The sequence below is a fragment of the Pteropus alecto genome, unplaced genomic scaffold (assembly GCF_000325575.1).
Source record: "Pteropus alecto unplaced genomic scaffold, ASM32557v1 scaffold104, whole genome shotgun sequence".
NCBI classification, from domain to species: domain Eukaryota; kingdom Metazoa; phylum Chordata; class Mammalia; order Chiroptera; family Pteropodidae; genus Pteropus; species Pteropus alecto.
Genome location: NW_006436664.1, coordinates 2,565,483 through 2,577,772, shown reverse-complemented (window position 1 = coordinate 2,577,772; position 12,290 = coordinate 2,565,483). Strand labels below are relative to the sequence as shown.

Here is a 12,290-nt window from a genome sequence, read left to right as displayed (position 1 = left end):
TATACTGCTGCTTCTAATCTGGAGAATCACTAGAATGACTGGAAAACATGCAGTAAGCCATACAAGTTTAACCTTTGCCCACAACCGTTTGGGAATATTGCGTGTTCTTGGTATTTATCATAAGTGTAAGCTTTGTTTTCTATAACATAAACTCTGATTTTCTAACCTTTTATTAAAAGTGTCACTAAACAAATGTAAAAGTAATATTATGCGTACAGTGCTGTATATTTAATAGACATGCAGCATGCTTTAATTATATTCAGCCATTTAAAAAAATGGCCTATACTGGTATGTTGTGAAACTATTTTAGACCTTTATTGTTTCACAGAATTATAGTGATTTCTTTTCATAGATGGTTACCTTGTCCCATAGCCAGTGCTGCCATGCATGATGACCCCGAGTCTCCATTCTCATCACCCTAAGCTTGGGTCCTGTTACATCACTCTTGTCATGTGATTTGGATATTTACAGCACCAAATAATGCTAATCCTTGACTTCACATTTAGATAACAGCATTTATTGGCAAGTATATGATTCAACGCCAGCCTTAGGTTTATTTCTTCTGGTTACACAAAACTCATTCCTATTAAAAATTATTCCCTAAATTAAAAATTTTTTACATTGAGTTTACTGAAATAGATACTTAAGTGATTTTGATTTTTCTATGCCATCATTGAGATATTTATGTTTGCATATCTTTGATTTTAAGTTCGTTTACTGTATTTTAAAAAAATATTATCTTTTTAAGTTGGCAGCTCGGACTGCTGAAAGAAACCTCAATGATTTAAAGAAAGAAAATGCTCACAACAGACAAAAGTAAGTATTCTATTGGGAACACTTTAAAAACTAGTTATTACTTTTATCGTAAGTTGTTATTCTGTTAATTAGTTAATACTTTTATAAGAATAAACGAGAAAACTTACAGTAAATTTAACATCTTAAGTAGTGTAATATCTATTAGTTTTACTAGGAGGTAATAGATTTTTTTGTCGAAACACTTGTCTTAGGCCACTAACAAGAAAACTTCACAGATTCTTTTGTAAAAGGCGAAACAAAACTTAAAAAAAACAAAACAAAACAGGCTAGGTAGAGGGAGATTACATGAGATGGAAAGAGAGAGGATGAATCTGACAGTAATTCTCAGTATCAGCATCTTTTAATGGATAAATGGATAGAATAAATATTTGTTATTTCTCTTATCCCCTGGTTTTATGCATTGGGTGGCATTATTTTACAATAATCAAATTAAAGGGAGAATAAAAGCGTACAATGTACAGTTGAAGGGAAGAGTAAATGCTTTTCTATGAAGATTTTAACTCTTCCTAGAGTGTTATAATTTCTTGCCAGAATGTAGTATTAACATTATCCAATATTAGTTTTAGTTATATTGCTTGCCTTTTCTAGTCAGAAATTAAAACCAATGATTAAATGTTTTATTTCAGATCTGATAGTTAAGAAGTAGACATAATATTCTTTTAAAATATCACATTTCTAAGATAAAAAGTTTAGAAGTAAAAATAGTAGATGAGTTAATTGGATTTCAGTTTTATGTTATGGTTGGAACCATATGGGTAACATTACAATGTAAAGCGTACATGACTCAGAGCCAGGAACCCTGTGTTTTAATCCTGGCACTTTCATTTTGAATAAATTTTTTAAACTCCTAGCCTCAGTTGCCTTAGTTGGACTGGTGAATCTTGGAGGACCCTTTTATTTCTAAAATTTGTATTTTGTGATAATTGTACTCTTTGTAATCTTATTATGAAGAAAAACAAAACAAATCAAGACCTCAACAAAACATCACTATCATTAGGCAAAAAGAAATGTCTTACCCAAATATAAGAAGTGGGGGATATAAAAAGGTATTTTGGTGACAATAATTTTAAAGGATCTGTTTCTTCTATGCAGATATTGAGAAAGTGAAGAGTAGCTTGTTCTTGCTAGTGGCATTTTTCTTGAAATGTGGATGCTTCTTTTCACAAGTAACTTAGAGATGTTTGTTCTTTATTTGCAGATTAACTGAAACAGAGTTTAAATTTGAACTTTTAGAAAAAGATCCTTATGCACTTGATGTTCCAAATACAGCATTTGGCAGAGGTAGTCCTTTTTTTTTTAATCCTCATTTAAAAATATATATTTATGTATATTGCACATACAGTTTATTAGTGTAAATTTAACACTATTATCTATAAATATTTTAGATTTTCAAGCTAGAGTTCTAATTTGAGTTCTCTCACAATCTTCCAAGATTCTGAGTTTTTGTTTCCCTAGCTATGAATAATTGCTGTCTCTCTTTCTCGGTAGGATTTTATAAGATGATGTAGATTTAGTACTCTGAGCTCCTTGAAAAGAAATGTGCTCAGCACATTGTAAAGTACTCATTAATTATTTTTTGGGAGAATGAATGGATAAGGATTGCTTAAATAGAATAGCATTGTGACTATTTACACATTAACTATTTTTTGGTATTTGCTTGAATTATAAAAATGAGATTTAAAACAATTGGTTTTAATTACTTAAAAATATTAAAAGGTGAGAAAACCTGAGTAATCTGAGTTTCGATTGCTTTAATACCCCCAAGAGAGGACCAATTCTTTGGAATATATATTTTTTAATATTTATGTTCATTCGTAAATTAGTTAGCATATTTAATGATCTCATACCATTCCAAATTGTTTAAAATGTTCAAAATAATTTTGGTTGAATTCTCATTAAGCTTCCGAGGCAGTGAAAATAAACTTAATCTTTATATAGGTAGAATCCCATTATAATAACCTTTGAAAAGTTACAAAAATCATCTTTGAGAGTCCAGTTTTATTTAAATGAAAGTCTGTTTCTACATTTTAAAGATAGCAGATTATTACGAATTTCAAATAGTAACAAATTTAGGAGTGGAAGTATCCAGAAAGTATTTTTGTCTGAAATTAATGCAGAAGCCTCAGGGAGGGTAAAAAAATGCTTTGATCCTTTGTTGTAACTAATTTGAATACTATATAAACTACATAATAAAATTTAACATGTTTAAAAAGTATTATTTTGTTGGTATTTAAGTTTGTTTTTTGATGTTGATTTTTGATCTTTTGGAGCATAACCATTATTTGGGAATGGTGAAGTTTGTAAAATGGTAGGGCTCTTGGTTATATAGTTTATAGATAAACTAATATTTTTTTTATGAATTAGTATATGTAAACTACTTTTTCACTGGTAATGAATCAAAAGTAATTTCTGATGCCTTAGAGTATTTTATGTTTTTTTCCCCCTGCTTTTCAAAATCTGAAGCTTTACTGAAATAATTCATGGCTTCTGGCCATGATGTAAACTGAGCCCTTCCATGTTACGTCCCTCACCAGCTGAAATATCTGGAAGCACGTTGCCAATAAAACTAAACAAACTGCATGCCCCAGGTCTTCTTGTAGCTCCAAAATATCACCAGTACTCATTGCTTAATATTGTATGGTTATTTATGTGTATTCATTCTCAAAAGGATAATGCTTTATTGACTAAAATGTACGTTTGGTAGACAGACTTTATGGAGCACAGGGGTTGATTTTTAATTCTACTGCATGTTAGCAAAATCCAAAGCACAGTTAGTGTTCAGGACGTGGATTAAACTTCATTTGGCAGTAGGATGACCTGATGGTAATTGTTGAAATGGGATTCTATTCTGTAGTGTAGCTAATTGAAACTATGAATTTAAATATGCTGTTTTAATTATTCCAGAGCATTCCCCATATGGCCCCTCACCATTGGGTCGACCTTCATCTGAAACGAGAGCTTTTCTCTCCCCTCCACCTTTGTTGGAGGGTCCACTCAGATTCTCACCTTTGCTTCCAGGGGGAGGAGGAAGAGGTATATTGTTTAAACATCTTTATTACTCTAAATTTCTTCCTTTATATTTTCATCTTGACTAATATTTAAAACGATCTTTAAAATAATCCTTTGGACAATGCAGGCATTCCTTGCACTTATTGTGGATTACTTTTGTTAGGAAAAGGAGCTCTTTGATATCTAATTTTAATATTTTTCTTTTAAAAACTTACAAGAGGTTACATTTTGGTCAAGTACTTGATGCATATCTTTTAAAATAATTTTTGACTTTGTAAAAACTATATTATACTTTGTAATATAAAACTTTATAAAGAATACATAAATACAGTATAAACTAGCATAAAATTGAGTTTTAATGAAACATTAGAATGTAGAGTTTTAGAAATCTTCTTTTTACTTCATTATGATCTTTCTATTGTGGAAAATCAAAGCGAAAGAACCTTTTTTTCAGAGTTGAGGATTTCAGAATTGCTTTTTTGTCGGCAGAGTGTTTTTGTTTTGTTTTGTTTTTTAGATAGAGTTTTGATGGGAACCTTCAAGGAGACCTAAATCATTTGTTAATACTTTGAAAAACCAGCCTAACTTTGCTCGATTACCCCTTTATAAGTCTTTGAGAATTTCCAGAGCTACTTCAAGCCTAAGCATTAGCTGTTGGTTTTTTTGCCTTTACTTCATCAGCTCTCACTCTGGTGTTGCCTGCATACTTGCAGTTTTCCTCTTTTGATCTCTAACCATACTTCACTCTGTCATGTTGCTTTAAAATTTTCTCTGGAATTGTGGCAGAATTCAAAGTTAGAGAGCCCTGTCTATTTCAAAATCAAAAGTGTAGATTTTTAGCCCCAATCTGTGTTTTATGAGAGCTGATAGCATTCTTTACCAGTGTTGTGTTCCCATTCCCCTTTTTATCCGTGATTTTAGCATATTGAATCTGACATAGGAACAGAAAGTAATGAGAACAAATAAAACCAGATTAAACCCAACATACCAAAGCTCAGATATTCACATGGATACTACTCATCAAAGTAGCTTCTCAGAAAAGTCCGGTGTACTTCCCTGTTGAAGCTGCCATTATTTTGACTATCTTTGGAACTATTTCTTTGGAATTGCCTTCAAGAATCTGAAAAAAAAATGTTCCTACTTTGTGTTCAAGAGGTATTTTCTCTTTCCCCATTTCTTATTTATATCTTTTTTCCCAATCCTCAGTTTGCTAAATTTAGCACTGGTTCTTCCCAGTCCCACTTTAGATTCAGCCCACAGCCTGAAGGCACTTCAGAGAGCTCCTTTGCTTGTGGTGGCCTTGAGCTGAAAGCTCCTAGGGAAAGTGATTGAGTTGCAGACTTGAAGCCCTGGTAGAGCTTTGCTTTAAGCACTCCAGGAAGGGGACTAATTTTGAAATTCAGGTGTGTGCTGTAAGTGCCCCAAATCCATTCCCCTCTCCCAACTTTTTGCCTTGATCTACAGTAAGAAATATATTTTATACCATGTCATATTACATACTAATATAAATGTAGTTGAAACCAGTTACATGAAATAATATTCATACTGATGAAGACTAAGTTAATTTCATGCACCAAAATGGATTACAGTCAGCAGTCTCATTGATGGTCTCCTAAAAATAAGGGAGTAATTGGCTAGATTGCAAATGTGAATCACTGGAACTTGAATGACATAAGTCAAGGATTGCTTGTAATCAACTGAATATTTGGAATAAGAATAAAAATTACCTTTGGTTTCTCCTCTCCTATTTAAATTACTTTTCTCTCCTTTCTAATTACTTTCAATATAAGATGTATATAGATTATTTGCAAGGATGTTTTACTACTTGTTGGAAAAACTATTACTTTAGGTAAGTAATCAGCAGGTCTTAAAAGTTGCTTTGAATTGAAAGTTTCTGTGACCCACCTAAGAAGGATCACCAGTGCCCTTCCTTTTTCTTCCTTTTATTACCTTTTTAAATTTGAAAGTTTGGATGAAATATATGTTTGAATAAGATTGAGTATAAGTAAAATAATTTCTTTTTAGAGTAAATTGTATGTAACTTTTGGTCTGAATGAAAAATTTAAAACTTTAGCACTTTCTAGTTTGTCATTTTTCACCTGGTAGTCAGTCAGTTGGCCCATACTTGGTCCTCTGGAAGTAAGCACTCAGGATAAAGCCTTCACATGTCTCCTTTAAAGATCTGTGCTTCACTTTAGAGGAATTTATCTTAATGGACTCTTGCACATTTCTTACCAAGTTAATTTTCCGCTTTTCCAGCCTTTTTCTTCTAATGAACTGATTAGACGGATGAACAAGCAAGGAGGAAAGATTTGGAGAATTTAAAAGAATGTAAAATTAAACGGAAAACAGATAGTTGACCTCTTATTGACTTTACCTTTTGACTCTACAAAAGAGAGTAGATAGAAAAACTTTTAAGAGATTGCTATTTATTAAGACAAAAAGAATGCTTAAACTGATTTGCACAAGTTACCAAGAAAAGGTCAAATTAATTTTCATCTCTTCTTAAAGAAGGTACCATAATGTGGGAAGCATTTTACAAACACTTGTTTAAAAAATGGTTTTTAATAAAGCTGTTTCTTGAAAGGAATAAGCTTTTGTCTTCTCGGCAGTATAAGTTTGAGAAGACCTCATTTATCTCTCAGTGATGGATAAATGGGGTATTAATATCTTTTGTTATTTAGTTAAATTTTTTTTTTATTTGTCTCTTCTATTGTAATTGAATATTTAATTGAGATACTTTCTTTTCTGTAGTCATAAGGGAGCTTTAAATGATTCCCCTCCTTTGTTAATGTAAGCATGATAGATTTTCATATCCAAATAAATATATATTTTTTTAAGTGTTTGTTCTAACAGTAGTGCTGTTTCTGAAACTCTTGTTTTAGACTTGCCTTCAGAGCTTGTGAGCTCTTTTTGAAGGCGAATTTGATATATAGAAATTTTTAAAAGCCATTGATAGCCAAGTTTCTCTGATAAAGTTTGTAATCAGACTGGTTAAAATAATTTCGAGACATGAGTAGAGAGTCATATTACAACATCGAGATGCAATTTCTTGGGTGGCTTTAAAGTTAATCTGAATACATTTACAAAGATTTTTTTCTAAAAAATACTTTGAGTAGTCTCAGAATTATTGAAATATGTTGCCCCTCAGACTGTTTTAAAGAAATCATGCTATTTTTGACTATTGGCTTATTAGTTTAAGCAACAAAAACTTCATTTTATAATTATTTTATTACTTCCAATACAGAAATTTTTACTTTGCAATTTACTTTTTACTTTTATTTTTTAGACATTATAATTTACAATTTAACCATCAATTTTATGTATAAAACAATTATGATGATAACATTTAAAAACATTTTATAGGCAAGTGTTTATTTATCCACATAGCAAAATTGTCCTAGAAATGACTTTGGTGGAATAGAGTTACAGTGTAATGTGTCTTAGGGAAACTTTGTTGGAATCTGGTCATTTTCACTTTTGAAAACGTATCTGAATTTTATTTGGTGATGATAGGTCTTATAACACTTTTTAAGATAAAACAGAGTTGTTTTTTTTCCTTTAATTAGGCGTAAGAGGCCCAGGGAATCCTCTAGACCATCAGTTTACCATTGAAAGAGGAGAATCAAGCTGTGATAAGTTAACCGATCCTCACAGAGCGCCTTCTGACACTGGGTCCCTTTCACCTCCATGGGAACAGGATCGTAGAATGATGATCCCTCTAGCAGGTATGGAAAGAGTATAGTTATTATTTATGTTTGAAAGGCAACCAGTATGTGCAACTTATAGGAATGGAAGAAAAGAGTACATGTGTGCCCTGTCTTAAGAAAACTGTGATACATATTAAAATACCATAATAACACAAATTTCCAAACAAAATAATTAGAAGTAATTGTTCACATTACAGAAAGCTGTTTTATCCCTCCCCTCCCCCCATCCAACATTCTTCCTCCCATAGAATGTCTTTATTGTTTTTGTTGCTTATGGAAGTAATATATATTTATTTTAGAAAGTCTAAACAATGGTGAAATGTATAATTCAGAAAGTGAAAAATTTCCTTTATCATTTTAGCATGCCCCTCCCAGAATGATCTTTTAGGGCATTTTTTTGGTATACATTCATAAATATAGGTATACAAATTACTTCATCACTTCTGTGAAATTATACTATCCACTCTTTTTTAATTGTCTTTTTTATTGAATAATATGTCTTAAATATCTTACCAAAATAAATATATTTACCAGAAGAATCACATCAGAATATCCTGAAATAAGGCAGTTACTTTTCTCTAAATAGTCCCTACTTTCTCAAGGAATATATTTCAAATTATTTAGTTTGCTCAGCTTTTATTTATGCCCAGTATTTCAGGGACATTGCTATGAGAAGTTAGCTATGCCCGCTTTGTATAAATTAGTACTTTAGAACAATATACTGTTTCATATTTCTTCTTGAGAAGTTAGGGATGATTATTGTGTTAAAAAAACTTTAATTCCAAGAATTTGCCTTTCTTGTGGTAGTATGTATATGTGCAATGAAGTGATGGCTCCTTATACTGTGGCTTCTCCTTTGTTCAATATCACTAAAATACAGCTTCAAAAATTATAAATTTGTGTTACTTTTGTTCACAGCACCTAGAACAAAGCTAGGTATGTAGTATTTGCTCAGTAAATATTTGTTGAATGAATGACTACCCAAATAATTCTGAGAAAGCCGAGTATTTTTTCTTATCATTTTTTTATTTAGAAACATATATACAATGACTGACAAACTTTAAGAATTTGGAAACGGATGGTATAGAACGTTTTCTTTGAAAAATTCCTTTTTTACATTTAATAACATTCATTTAAAAGTCTTTAACTGTGATTAAAAAAAAAGATTGATAAGCTATGGCCCCTGTTCCAAGGGACTTAATTGTAAAATTTTGGCAGATATCTTGTCTCTACATCTGTGTAGAGGACCTTCCTTTAGAGAATTCACAAGTTACCAGCACCAAGAGTCTCTGTCATATGCTCTGCTTGTCTCCCTGAAGTATTATATAGTTTAGTAGTTCTCAATTTTGGCTTTCATCAAAAATAACTTAGGGGACTTTAAGAAAAACACATATGCCTGGGTCTAACCTCAGATCAGACCTTCTGAACATGAACTCTGGAGGTGAGGCTTGTATTTCTAAAAAGTCCCTGGAAGGTTTTGAGGAAAAGTTAAATTGAAGAACCACTAATCTGTCCATAGCTCTTTTTATATGGAAAAGGTACTGTGTTCCCAAAGAGAAGAGCTGACAATCTTAGGTTAAAATAGTTAGCTAGGAGAATAGCTGCGACTAGAACTCAGAGACTAATGACTGTTATTATTGTTCATTCATCAAATTGAAAATATTTTATATGTCCTTTAAAAGTTATCTAAAACCTATCATTTTTCAGACCTTTTGATATTGTCTCACAGATCCCTGAGTCTTTTTTCATTTTCAGTTTTTTTCTCTTTACTTTTTTGGTTGGATAATTTCCACTCATCTCTCTTCAAGTTTATTAACCCTTCCCTCTGTTATCTCCATTCTCCTTTCAAGCCCATCCAGTAAAGGTTTTATTTTAGAGAATGTATTTTTCTGTTCTAAAATTTCCATTTGGTTCTTTTTTATTATAGTTTTGATTTCTCTACTGAGATTTCTTATTTTTTTTTTTTTATTCATTTTTAAACCTCATTGACATAGTTTTATAATACCTGCTTTAAGTTCTTTGTAACATCAGGGTCATATTGAGGATGGCCTCTGTCGATTGTCTTTTCCTTTAAAAAATGGATCACATTTTCCTTTTCCTTGCTATTCTGAGTAATTTTGGACTGTATCCTAGACATTGTGGAAATTCTGGATTCTACTGTATTTCTCTAAAGAGGGTTATTGGTTTTGTTTTACAACACAGTTTGGTCAGAGTCAAACTATAGACTTTCTCTTCTGTGGTGGGCAGCCGCTCAAACATCAGTTCAGTTTTTAGCTAAGGCTAAAAGGCCTTAGGGTCAGTCTGTTAACAAATATGATGGAACCTGGTATCCATTATTTTAAAAGCCTTAGTTAAGAACTGCTTAAATTTCTTCACACATATGTGATTCATAGACTTGGGTGGAAAACTCAGAATTTTGAGCTCCACTTCTCTGACTTTGTTGGGCTCTGTCATTTAGTTTTTTGATCCAGAAATTACTGTGAGTTTTGACTGCTCTGTGTTGCATCTTGACTGTGGTGTTCCTTCAGGCTAAACTATAAAAAGTGGAAAACTCACCCCATGATGGTCTCTTCTTCCAAGTTTCCATTCCTTTCCCAAACCTGCCTACTTTTGTTCATGCTTCAGAGCCTTCAGGTAGTTATTTTTTATGTATTGACCAGAGTTACTATGTGTGGGAAGGTCAGTCTGTTAACAAATATAATGGAAACTGGTATCCATTATTTTAAAAGTCTAACTAAAAATTCAAAATCATGAGCTTCTAAATTGGTGTTTTCATAGAAGAGAGATATATCCATTCTATAGAGAGTATCTCCAAATAATTTACCTGATCATTTGGTTTGACACAGGAGTCACCTTTGTCAGTTGTACACACACTGAAATAGGTATTCTACGGACAAAGCAAAGGGATTTTATTTTATTTTATTTTATTATTTTTATTTTTTTTTTAAATGAAGAATTGAGTTTACTTTGCTGATTCACAATTCACAAGTAATCTTAAGGTGGGATGTCTGAGTCCTTCTTAATAGCTCTTTTCCAAAGTGTTAATACTTTTTTAAAATTTATTTTTTTAATTTTTAAAATTTGCAATTACAGTTGACATTCAATAATACTTTATATTAGTTTCAGGTGTACAGCTCAGTGGTTAGACATTTATATAATTTACCAAGTGATTCTCCCGATTAGTCTAGTACCTACCTGGAACCATACATAATTATTACAATATTACTGACTATATTCTCTATGCTGTACTTTACATTCTCGTGACTGTTTTTTAACAATCTGTACTTCTTAATCCGTTCATGTTTTCCGCCCAGTCCCCCAACCCCGCCCCCATCTAGCAATTATCTCTTTGTTCTCTATATTTATCAGTCTATTTCCATTTTGTTTGTTTATTTTGTTCTTTAGATTCTACATATAAGTGAGATCATATGGTATTTGTCTTTTTCTGTTTGACTTATTTCACTTAGCATAATACTCTCTAGGTCCATCCATATCATTGCAAATGGTAAGATTTTGTTCTTTTTTATGGCCGAATAATGTTCTGTTATATGTATGTACCACTTTTTTATCCAGTTGTCTATTGATGGATACTTAGGTTGCTTCCATGTCTTGGCTATTGTAAATAATGTGATGAACATAGAGATGCATATATCTTTTTGAATTAGTATTTTGGAATTCTTCAGATAAATTTAAGTCTTTAATCCATTTTGAGTTTATTCTTGTATATGGTGTACAAAGATGGTCTAGTTTCATTTTTTGCTTGTATCCATCCAGTTTTCCCAACACCATTTATTAAATAGACTGTCTTTATTCCATTGTATAGTCTTACCTTCTTTGTCATATAGATTAATTGACTATAGAGGCGTGGATTTATTTCTGAACTCTATTCTGTTCCATTGACCTGTGTCTATTTTCATGTCAGTACCATGCTATTTTGATAATTATAGCCTGTAGTATAGTTTGATATCAGGTAGTGTGATTAGGTGGAGCTTTGTTCTTTCTCAAGATTGTTGTGGCTATTCAGATACTTTCGTGGTACATATAAACTTTAGAATTATTTGTTCTAGTTTTGTGTAAAATGCCATTTGTATTTTGATAGGGATTACACTGAAATCTATAGATTGCTTTGGATAGTACGGTCATTTTAACAATGTTAATTCTTCCTATCCATGAGCGCGGTATACATTTCCATTTATTTGTGTCTTCTTCAGTGCCTTATAATTTTCTGAACACAGGTGTTTTACCTCCTTGGTTAAATTTATTCCTAGGTATTTTTTTTTTTTTGATGCAGTTGTAAATGGGATTGTATTCTTAATTTCTCTTTCTGATAGTTTGTTATTTGTGTATAAAAATGCAACTGATTTCTGAATATTAACTTTGTATTCTGCTACTTCACTCGATTCATTTATCAGTTCTCATGCAAAGGAATTTTAGATACTGTTCAGAACTTTATGGATGAGTTGGGTTAAATGTCTCCTGTAGCTCTAGTTTGGAGTAATGTTGATAAATGCATTTAGTTATTATTAGCCCTATTTCTTTCAAGAGTAAAAGTATAAAAATAGTTTACTCTTGGTACATCTCTTCTGTCTAAGTAGTCACGGAATAGGTTTCTGGTTTTCTTTTATTTTGTGTTACATTTAACTAATTGGTAAATTAGAGCACTGAAAAAGGAATGAGGTGACCTAGGTTTTTATCTTTGGTATTAATTTCTTGTGCTGCCTTGAGCATTTCATTTTGCTTGTCATTGTTTTCTCA

The 12,290-nt window shown here is 31.7% G+C and overlaps 1 protein-coding gene across 11 annotated transcripts in view; it reads left to right on the top strand.

Moving 5' to 3' along the window:
* The window catches only part of MIA2 (melanoma inhibitory activity 2), an 80,579-nt gene that overhangs the window by 51,167 nt on the left and 17,122 nt on the right, over positions 1-12,290 (top strand). For 8 of the 11 annotated variants that reach the window (XM_015590617.2, XM_015590616.2, XM_015590615.2 and 5 more), the window contains 4 exons: positions 749-816; positions 2,015-2,097; positions 3,721-3,849; positions 7,395-7,553. In XM_015590617.2, the coding sequence (XP_015446103.1) occupies positions 749-816; positions 2,015-2,097; positions 3,721-3,849; positions 7,395-7,553 (439 nt within the window). The remainder of the gene's footprint in view (positions 1-748; positions 817-2,014; positions 2,098-3,720; positions 3,850-7,394; positions 7,554-12,290) is intronic. The other 3 variants (XM_025047933.1, XM_025047935.1, XM_025047936.1) reach the window with 1 other exon arrangement.